We start from the raw sequence: 20,856 nt of genomic DNA on the forward strand, positions 1-20,856 counted from the left end.
CCCGTTGCTTAATTTAATGGTAGGGCTTTGTTGTTTCGTATTATATTATACTACGTACTATAGTAAACAAACGGCCTCGAGTTGCCAGCTGTTTCCAGCAGTGTTCGAAGAGTCTTGAACGAAAATGTACCTCAATAAAGTAAAGCCATCAGTATGGCTGATCCCTCTGACTGAGACCAAAAGTAATTTAGAGTTCCTCAACTGCTTATAGTAACTTTGCTGGCAGTGTGCCCAACAGGACTTTAGTCTTCATGCAGAAATCATCTACAGACTGATCTTGAGTATACCCACCAATTCTATGCACCAAGAGGTCTCTTCTGGTTGTGGTAGTCATACAATTATATTATTGTATAGTTTTTAAAACGATATAATGTCTTTGGTAATTAAGGATTCACTAGTAGTCATGTTGGAAACTTATCACAATGAGGCTGGATTGATCAACTTCCTGAGCTGAAATACATTTTATCGTATCAATCTTTCCTTTAAAATCCTACATTAGCTAATTAAAAGATATTTATGTCCCATTCAAATTTTTTTAAAGACTAACTGAAAGCAAACAATCAGAGTTCTGTCTTTGCTGCATGTGCATCATCTTCTTCCTCTGTGTTACCTTGTGGCTGACTCTGAGGGGTGGGGTTATCATCCTCGTCTTCCTCTATGCTGTCTTCATCTGATAAAGAAAGAGGGAAAATTGTTAGTTATCTTCAGGAGCTTCTTAAATTTTTACCCCTTCTGCAGTTTTACCTGACGGGGTAAAAATAAAGGGTTCTGTTGTCTTTCTAAGTTTGTCAAGAGCTTTTGTGGTTGATAGTTTGATAAGTGAAGAATTCCTATAGTATACAATTTGTTCAAACGTGACAGTCAGGAGAGCATTTGAGGAAAAAAAGTATATCGTAATAAAGATTTTCACCCACTTATGTAAGCAAGTTGGTCTTCATATTTAAAATTGTGGAAATGGTGTCCTGGTGAAATATTGTGTGCGTGGGGGGGGTGGGGGGTGGGAATCTATATCTTCTTGTTTTGTTTGCAAGAGGATGCATATGGAATACGTACACATTTAACTGCTATAATAAGTATTTTCAGCACTTAGTGAAGGACTTCATATTCTCTACTTTTTATGTGCCCTTCTGGAGAGTATAATGGTATGGTACCGTACTGTCTTCATGCTAGCTTTTGTACTGTACAGGGCATTTTCTTTACCAATATAATCCTACATTTGCACTGATCTGGACAGAGACCATTTTCAACACATTCCCTGAACCTAAGGTGGGCTAAGCCACTTTATTCTTCCTTTGTCTGTCCCTACTAGTGTACTAAGTATCAGGTTTTTTAATGTTTTATTTTTATTTTGTACAATTACAATTCTTGTGGGTTTATTGATAAAAATAAAACAAAAAAGAACTGAACCTTCAAACTTTGCTAGAGAGTTGCTTTGGGAACACACTGTCCTGTATACAGAATCTTTTATTTTTTTAGTGGTGGGGGTGGCAAATCATGGATTCTGTTTGCATATTATGTGCAGTTTGTCGTACAGTATTCTTTTTATGTACACTTGTACAGTATACAATACTGTACTAATGCATTCATTTGTTTCTTGCATTTAGTGAGCATCTTTTACAGCTATGATCAAGACTAAAAAGGTACCTGTACAGGGGTCCCCGACTTATTAACGCCCGCCAATATGAACGAGGTTAAACTTTAAATTTACACTATTTTATTTACCTGATGACTTATTTTTACTTTCATTTTCTGTATTTTGTCATTCTATTTCTTAATTTCTCTTAAATTAAGTTATTTTAGATTTCTATAAGGACTTGGGCTATCATATAGTGGGATTTTAAACATAGTTATGTAATTAAGGTATGCACATAGCATGTGTTCCAACTTATGTACATTTCCGACTTAGGAACGGAACCCGTTCGTAACCCGGAGACCCCCCTATACTGTACAGACTTCAAATCAAACTCTCACACACACTAAAGTATTATACAGTCAACCCTCGCTTTACGCGGTCCCACATTCCGCGTTTCCACGTTTACGCGGTACCCTGCCGAAACCGGAATGCTCATATTCCGCGGTGCGTGTACCCCTTTACGCGGAGAGCGGCGCGAGCAGGGTGCGCACAAGGTCGCCCAGTCATCAAAACATTACCGAGTTCTTCACCCGCCACCCACCACAGCCGGCCCAAGTCAGTGATAGTGATAATTATAGTGAGGATATGGACTTGAGGGGTTTGACAAAGAGGCCCTGCAAGCTTCTGTGGTGGATAGTGATACAGGTGAGGGCCAATAATCTGCCCTCTGCCTCGGAACCAACCCCCCATCCCCGTGTGCCCAGCCATCTTTTCTACTAATGTAAGTGTTAAAAAACCTAATATTATTGATATTTCTCTTAATTATTAATTGTGTGTGCATACCATCATAAATTTAAGATGTTATTTTTACTACAACGTAGGTATTGTGTCTGAAAAAGTGGAGTTTGGGGGTCGGCCCGGTCTCTATTTCAATTAATCCCATATGTTATGTTGTTCACTTTACGCGGGCCGCCGTGGGTTGAATTAACCGCGTAAAGTGAGGGTTCACTGTACTGTAGAAGCTTTTACTTTAATAAAATTTTGCCATCAGTTTTGAAACTATATCAAAATAGAAGTTCCCAGTATTAGTATGGTAAAGGTTAGCTTTAAAGGATTTTGGGTTCAAACTTCACATAAAGTTGTGTTTGGAGCCAGTGTTTGTGTAGATGATGTACACAGATGTACACACACATTCTAAAAAAAATATGCATTAATTATGACCTGTGAAAATATCTATAATCTTCAGGGGGAAGAAAGGTGATGAATATTCACTGATGCAAGATGCTCTGTGACCTCTGGGGTGCTTGACAATCTGCCCTGAAGAAGGATAATGAAAGTGTCAATTATTTATCCTAAACCTTTAAGAAGATAGTATAAATACAGTAGTGTTAAACTTTAATGTCAATTCTTCACACACCATATAAATCACAATTCCTGATGTAGTCACACATAAACTGATATAGCAAGGATCAGGGGAAACAAGCCACAATCTACAGTATATCTGCCATACAAATATCAGTGTTCCAGTGGCTGACAATACCAAGCTATTCTCTTCATCATTCCTTGTTACCCTTTACTGAATAATACACAAAGATTACACACAGTCATGGGAAATGCTAAACGCTATAATTCTTGTGAATAAACACCTCTGAAATGGTTTACGGAAAAGTTGTATAGTGTATAAGGTAGCTAATCAATAATGATACGATGTAGGGCAAAATATACAAGAATGATAGCTGGCAATCAAAACACAATTAGCACTTGCAAACATTACTGATATACTTCATGATATTATAAAAATGTTCCAAATAAACAAAACCATATAACCCTGAATACAAAAATTACCAAAGCATTTATAGTCAAGGATTATACGAGTACAGTACAAATTTACATTATACAGTAACGTGTTTGAACTGAAAAATTATTTTACAAGTGTTCAAAGTATTATACAAGAAAACCTTATTACAGTATATTGGATCAATTGGGAGGAAGGCCAGTCTGATAAAACTATTTTTCCAATATATCAAGTGTTTGTTATATTGAAGTTTTACTGTAAAACATTTTATGAAACATCCAGCCATCATAACAAAAGTGTTTTCAAAGAGTAAGTAGAAGAATAAGAAGAAATAGAACAACTGTATTTTTATATGCTGTGCCACAGACAAGCATAAACTAATACAATATAATTACAATACCTAACAAAGAAAATGTTTTTTAAATATTAATTATTCTTACAGACACCAGTGATAGCTATGAGTAACACAATTATTTAAGTTGGCTCTTTTACTAACAATTATCCCAACTAAAAAAAAAAAAAATCACTAATGCTTATTGTTCCAGCTCAGAACATTATTTCCTTTCTATGATAACTGTCCAACTCTACAATGGTGATTAATCCAACTCAGGAAAATTCCCATTATGAAAACGGTTCCATCACTGAAAACTGTTAAAGTCCAGAGCTTAACAACATTGAATAACACAGTGACCATCATGGTACAGTTCTGTACATAAAAAACCATGATTATACAGGCCTTTACTTGTGTCTCTCAGCCCCTCTCATAGACAACCAAGATTATACAGGCCTTTACTTGTGTCTCTCAGCCCCTCTCATAGACAACCATGATTATACAGGCCTTTACTGTCTCTCTCAGCCCCTCTCATAGACAACCATGATTATACAGGCCTTTACTTGTGTCTCTCAGCCCCTCTCATAGACAACCATGATTATACAGGCCTTTACTTGTCTCTCTCAGCCCCTCTCATAGACAACCATGATTATACAGGCCTTTACTTGTGTCTCTCAGCCCCTCTCATAGACAACCATGATTATACAGGCCTTTACTTGTCTCTCTCAGCCCCTCTCATAGACAACCATGATTATACAGGCCTTTACTTGTGTCTCTCAGCCCCTCTCATAGACAACCAAGATTATACAGGCCTTTACTAGTGTCTCTCACAGCCCCTCTCATAGACAACCATGATTATACAGGCCTTTACTTGTCTCTCTCAGCCCCTCTCATAGACAACCAAGATTATACAGGCCTTTACTAGTGTCTCACAGCCCCTCATAGACAACCATGATTATACAGGCCTTTACTCGTGTCTCAGCCCCTCTCATAGACAACCATGATTATACAGGCCTTTACTTGTGTCTCACAGCCCATCACATAGTATACAGCGTTATGACAAAGCCTGCCCTAAAGTGACAACAAGTTAATTCTCTCTCAAGTATCAAACTACAATATAGTAATAAATATTAAAATAAATAAAATATTCATTTTACAAAATCAGTAATTTTCTTCTTATTGTCATACTTTAAGATTACTAGAATAACCTTTAGTGTATCACTGAGATCAATTAATCAAATCTCTAATCAAGCATCACACCTGGTAATACCTGAGATACACAGGTTTACCATACCAAATATAACCTTTTCTACAAAGCATGACAGTTACTGACTTTTTTCAAGTACAGTATTAAAAACAATTTCATATTTAGAAAAAAATGGTCATTTGTTGCTTACAGGTTTCAAGTTGTTTACTAATGATATCATTTTAACTAGAAATTTCATGGTGGATACTGACTGGTTAAGTGGGGCCCAGTCCTAAAGTGACCTAACCAACATGATTGGAAAGGAGGTCAATGACAGTGAGCAACAGGTGAATTATGCCAATAAAAGCATTTCCAAACACTAGCTATGTTTTTTTTTTTTTATGACCAAATATAACCGCCTGTACCTGTTATGATCTACAACCAGTCAGCACACTGGACACGTACACAAATCTGAGAAATTTAATAGTAGAAAAATTTACAATAGCTTTTTTGGCAATATTTCTGGTTACAGTATTTGACTTAGAAAAGAATATTGTACTAATATTGCGACTTTATCTCAGTAAATAGTTGCCCTATCCTAAAGGTTAAGTTTACGTGAGATCCAGTAGGCCTGGGAGCCCACTCAAAATGTAACCATCTTTAACATGATACACCATACTGAAGCTGCTCATACAGTAATGGTTCCACCAACATCATATGTAACAGTTTACTAGTATGCACTGCATATTAACAACTCTTTTTCTATAATAACTAATCTTAAGCTAAGGGGGGGGATGGTATCATTCTGGGATGGGGAGGAGATGCACATTAGCCCCCTCCCCACCTTAGGAAATTATCAGAAATTACTTCCCAAGGACCGAGGTTATATACCCTCACTATACTGTAAGAAACGACAAGTACTCTCATGTCAATATCTGCCTACAAGCATCATCATATTAAGTGACCCCTTCCCCTAAAAATTTCCCATTGTACCCAACTTATCCATTTGACATGAACAAATATTCAGTACCTAGAGTATTTGTTTTAGTTTTATCGATAAACTACAAATCTATTTACAGTACAGTAATATTATTATTATTTTTTAATATATATATATATATATATATATATATATATATATATATATATATATATATATATATATATATATATATATATATATATATATATATATATATATATATATATATATATATATATATATATATATATATATATATATATATATATATATATATATATATATATATATATATACATACTGTAGTACTTTTAATATGATGCCGTCAATTGACGTTTTAACATTTGCTGTATTGTCATCAATTATTGTAAATAACTGTCTAATAAGTGTCACAATACCTGGACTTCAAAATATGAAAAGTTAAACTAAAGAAGTACCAAATGCGATGGGGTGCATTTTTGGGTGGAACCTGATCACTTGGTCCAGGGCTTAACAGAACAACAGTCAATACTATAGATAAAAGTACAAGAAGATAAAAATAAAGTACCCAATATGTAGTTCCCTCATCCTCTGCCCTATCCTTTTATAAATTGACCTTATCTAATCCAATCTAACGTTGCCTAGCCTGACCTAATGTAGTTTAATATAACCTGATCTAACACAGCCAAACCCCATCTGACAAAGCCTAACCTGACCTAACAAAGCATATATTAACATAACCCAATCTGCCAAAGCCTAACCTAATATGTTAATCTAACCAAGCATAGTACAATGTAACCTAGCTTAGGCCAATCAAATCAAAGACCCTTCTGGTGACATCAAGACTGAATCCTTATTTGATCAGTTTACACTATACAGTATAACATTGATGCACAGATAAAACAACTTTAAAGGTAGCAGTTTCCTTTTAATGATACAATATGTTCATAGTCAAGACTTAAGAATTAAACCTACTGGTATGTACTCCTGTAACCAGCATGTTGAAAGTCCATGATGTGATCACACAGTATATAAATGAAAGTGTTTATATGACTACTGAACACAGTATCTTTTTCACTCCTGTAAGCCTCCTCCCTGCCATGCTCAAGGTGGTCGGGATCAAGACCAACATGATGTCCCTCACTGATAGTCATCTCTTGTCTTGCCAAATGTGTCTTGATACTCTACAGGTCTTCCTTTATGTTGTACAGTAGTGTTATATGTAGAGGTCGTACAGGTACCACAGATGAGCAACTCAATACGTAATAACTATAATTAATAAAAATATTTCCCAACATATGAACACTGAATAATTTAATCCGTAATAACTAAATTATTGGAAATTTATCTTTGTACAATAAATTCGTATAGGCTGCAAGTTGTTTAAATTTCAATAATGTGAAAAAGGTAAAATTTAAAAAATAAGAAAAAAGGCTCAGTATTTTTGTTTTGCATACTACAACAATGCAACTTTCCTAACATGTAGCAACCATATTATGAAACCTTTTAAGGTCAAGTTTGTGCGAGCAGATGACACACTACACTACAGTACTGTAAAACATCTGTACATGAAGTAAAAAAAGCTAAGACTGACAGGTGTTTAGTGCTGGAAAAGTATTCCCATGAAAAGTACAAAACAACACAATTAATGATAATTCAGGTTACAATCCTCACTTCAACATAAGTAACTTTACATTCAGTTAACTGAAGAGTTTACAAAGTACAACAATGTGGTATAATAAAAATCAAATGACTCGTCAATTCCCTCCAATAAAAAATAATATCACAAGTTTGACATGAACCTCATCCAATTCATGATAATAATGTCCTTAAATAATACATCATACACTCACTCTAAATATATATGTAGCATATTTTACTACACACAAAATAAAATTACATAACTGAAAGACATAAGGTAACTGTACAAAAAGAACAGAAAAATTACAATTATAAATGCGAAATAATTTTTATTTACCCCAGCACTTGCCCCCCACCCACACCCCCTCACCATAAACTTGAGGTGAATCATCAAATAAGCTCTAGTCATAGGAGGTCCTGGTTCAATACCTGTAGTATGGTTAAATTCAATATGGTTGGGGTTAACAGAGACTGAGATACTGTGTAGGGCCTGATACTCTTTTGACAATTTAGTGATGATCATTAATTTGTCACTTGGATCAGTTCAGAGGAGTGTGGAGAGCAGTAACTCACATCCCTGCTACAACACACCTCAACATATTCTAAATTAGGAAAAAACACCTCTAACTGAATCCTTTCTTACAATGAAAATAATGTTCCTAACGTGTGACCATTCTGAATACTGTACAGTATAAGTATGAAGTTTAATTTATGATCCCCCTTCCCCCTCCAAAAATAAACAATATAAAACTTATAACCAATAAACAAAAAGATAAAAGTTTTAAAAAGAAGAATCCAATCTATTATCTAAAGTGGAAGAATCATTACTACCACTGGTGTACCTACCGTATTAAGCAACTAAAAAAGGGAAAAAGAAAATGAAGATCTCCCACTTAACACAACTGCTTAAAGCACCAACAACTGTGAAAATCTCACTCAAATTAGTAAGGTTATAAAATGTAATTACCTTACATTTAAAAAATAAAATAAACATACAGTACTATGTACAGTATTAAATCTCACATACCAATGCCCATTCTCAATACTGTACTGTACTTAACTTTGTTACTTGTACTTCATAGATATTGCTCACTTGCAATTCATATTTATATGTATTGTATAAGTCCAAAATTGTAACTTATACTCCACTTCTCTCTCTATATATACGTATATAAATATTGTTTACCCAAATTATCAGTCCTGAAGCTCACATTTACACACACAATACTCGTAATAATTGTTCTTAATCAATGTGAAGTCCTGTATACAGTATATCTAGTAGTATACAGAATATGAAACTCATTATGGTAGCTGGTATCCCAGTTTTAAGTCCAGATGATCACATTTACAAATGTAACACAGTACAGTACTTGTAATTATCATCTTTAATTGATTATGTCCTGAGAAAACAGAGAGGACGGAAGCTGAGGTGTGACTGGGGGTGCGGGCGTGTCCTTGAGGTAGTACTCTGAGAAGCTGATGTAAACAGCCACGCTTACACCAACAATGGCAGCAATTATAGTGTTCTTCTGCAGGATGATGCATGTGGCCAAGGTTAGACCAGCGTACGTGACGTAACGTGCGAATGTCATGTGTTTGTCTCGCTCCTGCGCACTATTGTCTGTAACACAGCCACCATCAAGAAACAGGAATTAGGAAGAAATCCTAGTCAAGTGTCTCATGTAATTAGCATTAACTCTTAACTAAGGTGGAATGTACATACTGTACAGTATATCTAAATTAGGACTATACAGTACATGATCATAAATAATGTACAAAATGTCCAAGTAGGAATGTACAGTACTTTACATGATTATAAACCAGGTTAAGTACATATCTGTAAATCAGGAATGTACATACCAAGTACAATACAGGATTCTAAATCCAGAATGCATGTACAATTCAGTTAATTCTATAGCAGGATTGTATGTACAGTGCTTCTAAATCAAGACTGTGCTTCTAAATTAAGATTTTTTTTTTATAATAGTACAGGGTATTGTACATTTAAATCTGTAATGTACATAAACAGTACGGTACAGGTACTTTTAATCAGAAATATAAGCATATCTACACTATGGTTACACGGTCCAGAAGAATGACGATGCTTCATGCAGACTAAGATCAATATGACCACTCACAACCCAGAAATCTATCATAACACCTTCCCTAATGAAATGGATTAACAAATCAGATTTCTTCAGATAATACATTTCATACTGGTAATCTTAACATTTGTATTGAATGTCTGTGACTTCATATTACAGTGTATGAATAACTACTCAGTCCTTAGATGGAAACTATAAAGATGCAGTAACTTAAAACTCCAAACATGATCCAGTGGCTACTTCATGAGCCAGTGATTCTATTGGGTTCACCGGGATAAACCCTAGAGCCGCGGCTGCACTGAGTGCAGGCAGGCGCAGAAGACTTTGCAGCATTGTAACCCACAGACACGGCCGCACTGGCAGTGGGCGCGAGCTGGCAACAACACGTGCCCGCTCTCAGTGCGGCCTCGGCCTAAGGTATTTAAGGGCTTGTCTTGGTGTACATGATAAGACCTACTGGCATTTTGAAGCAGGTGCAAGATAACGGTTGCAGGTTCCTTCATGAACCTAGACTGAATGGGCAGTTGGCTGTTTACTGTTCTGTGTCAGGAAAAAGCATGCCAAGGGATTGTTTGATCAAATGATCTTATATGTCACTTGACCAATGAGCTATAGGCCAAAAAATATTCTTCACTTACATCAGGGGGAAACTTTATTGGGGTCATTTAAGTAAAACATTAGTCTGAGATATATAACAAGCTTGGCCTTAAAGCCTGGACAACTTTAAAATACTGTTGTGTTTTGATAAGTTACATATGGCAGGCAAGATACAGTATTAGCTTCTGTACAACAGGCCAAGTAACTCACTGTGGTAAAATAGTACAATCTCTTTCAAGGGCTGAACCGAGTCCCTGGTGGTGTCCACCCAGCTATCAGCCCATCAAAAGTAAAGAATACTCTGTGGAAACTTCAGCTGCTGCTGAATATTTTTTTTTTGTCTGATATGGTTTAGATGGGTGGTATTGGTTTTTTATAATGTTAGGATCTCTGACCTCCTAGCATTCAAATACTGTACGGTACTGTATGTAAGAAAGGATTACAATTAAGTAAACTTAAAATGTATGATTCACAAGTTGTAGGTATCCAAATGATGTGTTTAATATTAAATGAATTGTTATCGAGTAAAATGAACTAAAAATGACAACCAAATTCTTAAAGACGGGCAGAAGTACAACTTCCACTATGAATATACAAACTTTACTCTCTGGGAATATGATGGAATGTGCTGACCCATCTAGGCTGTATCAGACACTAGTAACTGTCATACTAAAGTAGGAAAGTTTCCACATGCTATATACAACTTTAAGCTGGCTGGTGGTTGGATGAGGTTCTGTTAGATTTCACATCTAATAAATCTTGGACTTCAGCTCTGACAGAAGATATTAGTTGTATTGATATATACACTACTACTACTTTGCCGTTACTTGAAGTCGAGTATGACAATCATCCACCTATGATAGAATGATATGAATTATTTACGATGTCACCTTCGTTGGTGAGCTCTGAGGTGACTCGAGAGGCCGATACAGGATTGGCAGGGCCGTCCACAGATGTTGCATGTGTGGAGGGTTACATCTAGCGCAGGAGGGGCGGTGGCAGCATCTTTCCGGTGCTGGCGTTTGTCTGCCTCGGTATGCAGTCGGGCTAACTCGAAAGTATTGACACCTTCTCGTGTGGTGCTCCTCCAAAGTGTTTTGATGTGGAGTGATCGCCTCCCAGGTGAGGGGGTTGATTTGGCACTTTTTCAGGTTTGTTTTAAGACTATCCTTATACCTTTTCCGTCGCCCGCCCGCATTACGTTAACCATTCATTAGATAACTGTAAAGTAGCTGCTTTGGCAGTCTACTGTTGTCCATATGGGTAACATGGCCAGTCCAACATAGTTGTTCATGGATAATGTATCCTCAGTGCTCCTATAGTTGGTGTCAGCAAGAATACTGGCATTTGTTCTCTTGTCTTCCTAGCAAACTCGGAGGATGGAACGTAGATTACATTGGTGAAAGTTTTCAAGTGCCTTGAGGTGCCTCCTGTATGTGACCCATGTCTTGCTGGTTAGGAAGACTCCGCTACAGACAACAGCGAGATCCCACGGTAGTTGCCACAGTCAGGCTGGTCTCCCTTGTTCTTAGAAATATTGACGATGGAGGCGTTTTTAAGATCCTGGGGATTTCCTCCTCCTCCCATATATTCTCCAGGAGAGAGTGGAGACGGCTGGTAAATAGAGGTTCTCCTGCTTTATACACCTCGGCTGGGATTCGACCAGGCCCTGTGGCTTTGTAATTTTTCATCTGCTTGATGGTAGTAGCTACCTCATCATGGGATGGAGGAAAGCCAAGGGTAGGTCAGCTCCCGGTGCTGAGAGACTTGCTGGGTAGTAAGGACATCCAAATCAGTGTTTGGGTTGAGCAGGGAATGTCAGTCTCTTTCCAGCACTGACGGATGCCTTCTTTGCCTTTAATTAGGGAGTTACCATCAGATGAGTGGAGGGGGGCCTTGCCATGTGTTGATCCTCACTTTTTTGCATTTCACAAGCTTCATTTTTCCACCATTCCTCCTGGTGAATATGGTATAGTGTATACAGTAGTATATTTTGTTTATTTACAATACATTGTACGTGTACAGTGGTGTTTGCATAAATTAATACAGCTCTGTGTCTGTCCGTGCAAGATGTGTAATTTAGACTCCGGGAAAACCTTCCCCGGTACCCCGAAAAATTCTGGAGATGAGAAAATTCGTCTCCATACCCGGAACCGCTCTACACCAATTATTCCAGCTAATGGGCAGATTTCTGTACTACTTTTTTGAATGACATACACAAACTGCAAGAAGGCGGAGGTCTAGTACATCTACTGTATACTGTACACTAAATCCATTATAACCTCAACGAGTTACCTATCAAGAAAGTGGTTCTCACATACACCCTTTGTGAAACTGTTCACTCCCCACCAACACTGTTCTCTTAGCTACCAGAGTAAGTCCCACTGAAAGACTAGTGGATCAAATCGTTACATCTGACAATGACTAAGTTTATTTAGTGAAGTGTTTTGTACATGCAGTTTATGCAAATTTTGTGCATTGTTGTGTTACATAATGAATTACAGTACAGGTAACAAATGAGGCTTTTATATGATGTACAATAAAAAACAAAAGTCGTGTCGTGAAATTTGGTGAAAACATATGCCGAAGGGCTAAGGCTTTTGGTGCGCTCTGCCTTGCGGTAGGGCTCTCATAAGGTTTCACGAGTTATATTTAATCTTCGGACAAAACCGCGACACGAATTTTGTTTTTGAATGTACAGTCAATGTAAGTACAGTACAGGTATAGTAGTGCTGTAGAGAATAATATTATACATGCTGTGGTCACATTACAGTACATTACACTCTTCTATATACATGTATACTTATCAACTCACAAAACCAACACCACCCCCTGACCCTTCTCTACCTGTATATATGGGTGATGTTATTTATGAATCAATATAATAATTTATGAGTACTGAACTGTATGTTAGAAAATTTTTATATTTTTATTGCTCCCCTTTACCTTTATAAAATCCTAATTTGCATTTATGAATATAATATATTCACCAGCATGGTGTAACATTGTATAATAATATCTAATGGTCTAAATTTGTAAAGGAATTTTAAACTACAGTACTATTACACACAATTACAAAAATGTGTAACTTCCTAAAATTACAGTAAAAATACATAGAGTTTACATGCACCAAAGATTATGAGAAAATGTAGGAACACATTTCCTTGGTGTTGTGTGGTAATATCCATCATACAACTCTCAACAACTACAGAAAACTATTCATACTATATTGGGTCATGTCAAGGATTCAAGGTTGGCACGATCCTGAATTTCAAGCTCGGAGACACACTCTAAATGTCTTTCAGACAGACATACAGACAGACACAGGTTCTATAAACAGTATTATGACAACCCTGAACCCCTGACAGAAGTCATGCAAGTTTCAACATTAAAGTCAGTTGTTCTACTCACCGACACACAAGTCCTTATCTAGCTTGTACCCCTCAGCACACTTGTCGCACATGTCTGGACCATCACCTGAACAACCGTCACATGCTTTGTCACATTCTGAAACAAGATAATAAGCAATGTACATATAGAATCATCACACTTGTGATTTAATCTATAGCTGTATTTCAAAATGGAAGATACAGAATCTGAATATTTGTTCTGCACAGATTGTGTTTTTCTTTCAATCATGAAAGCCAGCAAGGTGTAGGATGTTTACAATCAAAGTTGACACATAGTAGGTAGTAGGCAGCTATCAAACATGCAGGTACCACTGCCTGGGAAGATATTGGAAGCATTATGTGTTGTCTAATGGTAGACCCTGCATCACAAAAATTTTGACCAAGTCACAGGTTACTGATCTTATGGACTTTCTGCCTCATTTACACACAATTGCAGGGTCTTAATTGTTTCTCTTACTTTGGCAACCCAACATATATATAGTTTCTCACTCTTGATTTGTTTTATTGTTTCCATTTCTGTATTTATTTATGGTCCCCCCCACACACACACCACAGTCAATCATCCTCTACCACGGCCTTACCAAAATGTGTTTGCTATGGTGTTTTTATTTTTAAAATTATTAACAGAGTAAAGCAACATCCAAACAATGTAATGTATTTGAATTAATGCTGGGAAACTGTCAAAAGCATAAACAGAAATGCACACACAGAGCTGACCTAAGCATGAATATGATCCTTCATTATTTATACAAAACTGGTTTCTCTTGCATGGTGTCTTGTCAACAGCACACTCATTGATGTCCAGGCAGCCTTTTTCTGTGTCCATGAGCCAACCCTCTTTACATGCTGCACAAGACTTCTGACCAGGCTGAAAAGGATAAAAAAAACATGTTGATGAACATAACCATCATTGATAATTACATAAGACTTCTGACCACACTGACTGAGATACAAGAAAATTTAACAGTTCAAATTATCATAATTTATCAAGATATTAAAATATCTCTCTAGATGTCATAGCTACTACAGTAGATCATTAATATAATTTCTCAGACACCATGACTAAAGGCTTTCCTTGTCCAATAGAAGGGCTACATTCCTGAAAATTCCATTGAATCCTAACCGACTCTGTGACCCTTGAAAGAAAACATAAGCATCTTTGGGATATAATGATAATTGTTACCACTTCTCATATCAAATGACCCAATACAGTTAAGAAAATGACTTCCACTTACCCCACTGCACGGGCCATTGCACGCCTTGTGACACTGTTCACACAGCAACTTTGTGTCATCCTTATAGGCCTCATAGTACCCATAGGTGCAGGCATCACACATGTCTCCTTTGTATCCTGGATTGCAAGAACAATCTCCACTTCCTTTTCTCGTCCCTGCACCCTGTAAAGTACATTTGTGATTAAATTCAGTTTATATAAATGTACTGTGTAGTTTATGGTGTAAAGTGTTGTTATAGCTTAAGAGATATTCTACCAATCCACTAGGGGGATAAGTCATTAAATATGGCTGTACAGGTGGGGGGAATGTGTACACCAGAGATGTCCTCACTGCCTCCCACTCCCTTTGGTGAAGCCCTCATTGACTGTTACTCCTTCTTTATGAAATGTTGTATCAGATGTGTTGTGGTGTAGCATAAGAAAACAACAAAAAATAATACAGCTACAGTATTAATAATTTTTTGGTTTTCACTTTTACATCTTTCCAGTACAGTAAATCCTCGTTTAACGTTGCCCTTGTTAACGTTGTTTCGTTATAACGTCGCTACTCTTTAGATACCAATAATTCGGTTACCGTCACGGACTACTTTGTATGGTGCATCACTCTCGTCTTGCCACACTACGCTCTATCAGCTTGGAGCGTTATCTCTCACTCGCAGAACGTCACACAGCGTACCCAAGTGACGCCAGTCTTTGTTAGGCTTCCACAGCTTTCTTACGTGTTCAAGTGTTCTTGCTCGTAATCCTGAACTCCAACCATTCGAAATGGCTTCCAAGCACCCATCAAGTGCTACTGATGCTAGTTTTGTGAAGAAGCAACATAAGACCATTGGCCTTGCTATGAAAATGGAGGTTTTAACCTGTTCTGAAGAAGGGGAACGTGCGGTGGACATTGCTGGTGTGCTTGGACTAACCCCCACAACGTGCGTACTATCCGGACCAACACAGACAAGATTAAGGCTAGTGCTGGAAGTGATGAAAAAGATGCTGGCTGTGTGGATGGAGGACCAGAATCAACACAATGCCCCTGTGAGCCTTATGGTTATCCAGCATAAAGCAAAATCCTTGTTTGATGACTTAAAGGCAGAAGAGGGTGAAGGATCAAAGGAAGAGAACTTTACGGCTAGCCAAGGTTGGTTTCAATGTTTTAAGTACTGTTATAACTTCCATAACATTAAGATGACTGGTGAAGCTGCTAGTTCAGATACGGTTGCTGCAGAGATATTCCTGCTTGAATTAAAAAACATTATCTAGGAAGGAGGCTACTCAGCAAAGAAAGTCTTTAATGTAGATGAGACTGGTCTCTTTTGGAAGAGGATGCCAGATAGAACCTATATCTCAAAGGAAGAGAAAAGAGAGCCAGGTTTTATAACGGGAAAAGACCGTTTGACGCTGCTGCTTGGCGGGAACGCTGCTGGCGACTTCAAGCTGAAGCTTATGCTAATTTCTCGCGCTGCCAACCCACGAGCCCTGAAAGGTTACTCCAAGGAACACCTTCCTGTCATTTACAAGGCAAATAAGAAGGCATGGATAACCAGTGCCATATTTAGGCAGTGGTTAACTGTGTATGTCATCTCTGCAATGAAGGAATACTGTGCCCAGGAGAACCTAGACTTCAAAATTCTTCTTGTCGTTGACAATGCTCCAGCTCATCCTCCCAATATCGACGACTTACATGACAATGTTCGAGTTGTCTTCCTGCCTTCCAACACGACAGCACTGGTGCAGCCTATGGATCAAGGCGTCATCGCCGCATTCATGGCAAATTATTTACGACATACCATGGACCAGCTGCTCAAAGCTACTGACGGAGAAAATAAACCTACAATCCAAGATTATTGGCAGGGCTTCAACATTCTTCATGCAATCGACAACATTGGCAAGGCATGGGAAGAAGTTTCAGAAAGTTGCCTGAATGGTGTGTGGCGTAAATTGTGGCCCGAGTGTGTCAACAGTTTTACGGGATTCACGGACTTAGTCCCAGCAGTGAACAGGGATATCCTCAGCTTGGCTAGAGAGGCAGGCTTTCATGAGCTGGAATCAGAGGATATTGAGCAAGTCCTGGCATCCCATACAGAAGAGCTCACCAATGAGGATTTGTAACAACTAACAGAACACAGTCCCGTTGACGACGACGAAGAAATAACACAACAAATGCTAACTACCAAGAGGATGGCAGAAGCATTCAACATGATTCAGTAAGGATTGCAAATTTTCATTGATGATAACCCAAACAGAGAACGTAGCTCAAAGATTCAACGCAACATTGATGACAGTCTTGCTTGTTACAATGAGATCTACAAGGAGAAGAAGAGAAGCATTAAGCAGTCAAAGCTGGATTCTTTTTTTTGTCGTGGGAAGGCAGCAGCAGCATCTTCACATCAGCCTACAAGCGAGGAGGAGCAAACAGCAGCCGAGGAACACCAGACAGAGCGGGAGGAGGAGGCACCACCCTCCTCCGCTCCCGCCGTCCATCAGTGAGTACAATACAAAATTATTTTGTTCTTTATATACAGTATATACTATTTTCTATATAAATGCCATTGAATTTCTGTATATATAAAGTATTTCATGGGGCAAGGGGAGGCTCAGGAACGTAACTCCCGTATTTTATCTATTTCTTATGGGGAAAATTGATTCCGTTAACGCCGCGGTTTTCAGAAACGGAACCACGACGTTAAGCGAGGACTTACTGTACAGTATAACTCTTCATTCTTACTGCTATTCCACAACAAGACCATAAGTTCCTTGTTAACCCCTGACGCACGCACGCACGCACGCGCACACACACACACACACACACACACACACACACACACACACACACACACACACACACACACACACACACTGGCATCATCCATATGAGTATGAAATATTAAATTATGGTGGTGCATCATAATGAGTCAAATACTGTACAATAAGATAACAATGAATAGCTACCTTACACTTGCCATTCCCACCACAAGGGTTTTCAATGCCCCCTTTGCATGGAAGGCATCGAGGACCATAGTGATTAGTGGGGCAACAGACTCTGAGTGTGTCAATACAGAGCCACGTGTGAAGGTCAGGCTGTGTTTCTTGCTCTCTAAACCACCAATCCTCTAGCAGTCCTTCATGTTCCTCCGCACCTGCCTCACACTGTTGTACACAAATATACAGCAATTCAAGTTAGTGAAAAGTATGACATTAGTTATATATATGTATACTATATGTGTATACAACACAGAAAATTATGCTTGGTATAAAGTGTATACTGTAGCTAAAATAATTCACTAAGGTATTTTCCCCCCTCACCTGTTTCTGACCTCTCTCCACATCTCTGCACAGCTTCTCTTGAATCTCTATCAATCGTACTTCTGATTTCTTGTAGGACATCATCTTCTCCTCCTCCCAGGCTGAGTCTCCACCTTCAAATTTGCCACGAGCCGTTGACTCTATCCCCTGTGGGAGCAGGGTGTAAATTATTGGATCACATGAAAATTAGGCACCTCAGTTTACTTCATTTCAACTAATGATTAAAGACCATAGCTCTAACCTACCCATCAAGTAGTATCAGGGTAATTAATTATCAGGTGAAATAACTCGGGGTACCTAATCTTCATGCAATTCAAATTATCCTTCCATTTTTCACACAAGATTTAGTGTTTGGCATTTGTTGGGCCTTAAGAAAGGAGAATAAATTAAGGTTATTCATTGTTCAGTGGATGAATTACGGTAGGCGCTACTGCACCATAAGGGGGTCCCGAGTAAATGTATACAGTACGTACAGTATACGAGCATGTAAGAGTTTGTGACAAGACTATTTAATTTTAAACAAGTCTGAACTTTTTGAGGATGATATTTTTAACTTTTGCGAATGATGGTTTAACCTTGTGAGGCTGATGATTTTGCCTTTTGAGTTTTGATGATGAAGGTTAACTGCTTTAGGATTAAGAGTTAATTATGTGAGGATAATAAACAATTCACTAAGGTTAACATCTTAAACCACCATCCTCAGAGTAAATGGCAAACACGGTCATACAAAGAGTTTATCAAGACCCTCAAAGCAGAAGTCAGAACTTGAAGAACTCTTGACACTCAACCTGTAAACCTGTATTTTATTAACACTTAAATAGTCACCAGTTTGGATCATGTTAGGATTAGGCATCCCAGCATATTTCACCTGATGATCAAACACTAACACTACCCATGGGGATTAGGTTAGGTTAGCATCAGGGTGTCTAATTGTAGGGTGAACTAAGTTTGGGCGCCTAATCTTTATGTGTTTACAGTGCACCAGTTTGATGTCATATATACAATACCTTTTTGAAAGATTCTGTCAGAGTCTTGCAAGAAGCACATGGAGGCAGCTTGGCAGATTTGAGATTCTCTTTACTATTATTATTCTTGCTTTTGTCTCCATCATTACTGCTACCTGGACTGCCTTCTTTGCTCTTACTGGTGTCTGGAATGACCTGTGCCACCAAACAGCTTAATCCAACCACAAGCAATAATAGAATTTCTTTTCTGCACTGGCTCTGCATTCTGAAAATTAGATAATTACTGTAAATACATAGACAGATACTTATTCTGTAAAATTGTCAGCATGTACAGTATATGGACAATGCAGGTATACAGTCCAGCATGCACTGTACATAGACAGTTTAGGTATACAATATACATAGACCATGCAAGTATACAAACTATGTACAGTTTGGGTATACAAACAATGGTAAACAGTAAGAGTGATGGGAATATGGAAAATTCCTCACTCTTGATTTGTTTAATTTTTTCCACTTTTGTATTTCGTTGCCCCCAGGCCCCAATGTGGGTCAGTGACCTCTGTCCGGGCGGGCTGATCCCCATAAAAAAAAAAGCTTGACTGAGAGGGCTAAGGAGTGTAAATAGGTAAATCAGTTGCCGTTTAAAGATGATACAATACTCTTCTGGGTGATGTAGAAAACTTACAAATAGGAGTGAATGAATGTGTCAGTCTTTGACAAACTTTAGGAGTTATCTTGGATTTATCTATTATATTGGAATAAACAGAATGTAACAGACCCATCAATGGTGCAGTGTTCACAACATTAGTGTGCAATTGTTTTGGAGTATTTTAGCAAGAGATTTTTTTGTTTCATTTTTTATTTTTGGAAAACCCATACACTGTACTCTTACCTATATTATGCTATAATAGAGTTACAGTATACATGCAGTATAATGTAATTTTAGAAAATATGAATTTACCTGAAAACACATTTCAACTCTATTGAAGTTTCAGTGATAGTCTATATCCTATCTCGCTCATGGATATTAATTTGAAAGTGTAGGAGATATATTTTTATGTTATATGAGACTAGGGTACAGGTGTTAATGAGTGTGTTGGGGTCAACCATCATCCAGGCTCACACTTGGTAGGTCAACACCACGACCAGATCAATACTACTTTATCCACTTCCCTCTATATTTCTTCTTGACAATATACCTTAACCTAAAAGTACATGACACAGGTAAGTCAAACACTTACTTTAAAGTGTCGCTGACTTAGTTTAAATAAAATAGTTGTAAGAACGGAGGGTGGAGGGTAACAAGGGCACGCTGCTCAGCTGCTCCATCAAAACAACAATGTTTGTCTCGCTATGACACCTCGCGCCTTTACCTATTTATATTACTTTCTCGAAACTTCTTCATATACTGTATATTTATGATAAAGATAACTTTGTACTGTATGTATACAGTATCTTTGCAAATTTAGTATATGGATGGTGGGAACAATTAATTTGTTTCACAAAAAGGAAATAGCTAAAACAAAGCTATCAGTGTGGTTTACTAATTATGTACTGTACAAAAGACAACCACTAACAATTATCATTGTGAGCCACATTGACAACTTCTAGTGCCTGTCACTGTTACTGTCACATTATGTGGCATAATCTTGTCACACCCTGCAGTTACTGATATGGTTTTATTATATATTTTATTGATCCTCTTCACCACATGTTCACTTAAATTTAAAGTTTGTGAAGTTTGCCAATATCATCAGA

At 37.7% G+C, this 20,856-nt stretch overlaps 1 protein-coding gene across 2 annotated transcripts; it reads right to left on the minus strand.

The window, feature by feature from the left end:
* On the minus strand, positions 1–20,469 carry LOC121855916 (cysteine-rich with EGF-like domain protein 2). 2 transcript variants are annotated; one of them, XM_042351110.1, is made up of 8 exons: positions 20,340–20,469; positions 19,138–19,360; positions 18,131–18,277; positions 17,777–17,974; positions 14,835–14,996; positions 14,317–14,467; positions 13,601–13,696; positions 1–670 (listed from the first exon to the last, which is right to left on the minus strand). In XM_042351110.1, exons 2-8 carry the CDS (start codon positions 19,357–19,359, stop codon positions 561–563), a joined length of 1,086 nt encoding a protein of 361 aa, XP_042207044.1. In that variant the 5' UTR covers position 19,360; positions 20,340–20,469; the 3' UTR covers positions 1–560. The 2 variants fall into 2 exon arrangements, with proteins under 2 accessions (XP_042207044.1, XP_042207043.1); XM_042351109.1 differs by lacking the exon at positions 1–670 and adding an exon at positions 6,754–9,108.
* Positions 20,470–20,856: the final 387 nt, after the last annotated feature.

Source organism: Homarus americanus, unplaced genomic scaffold (assembly GCF_018991925.1).
Source record: "Homarus americanus isolate GMGI-L3 unplaced genomic scaffold, GMGI_Hamer_2.0 scaffold19117, whole genome shotgun sequence".
Lineage (NCBI taxonomy): Eukaryota > Metazoa > Arthropoda > Malacostraca > Decapoda > Nephropidae > Homarus > Homarus americanus.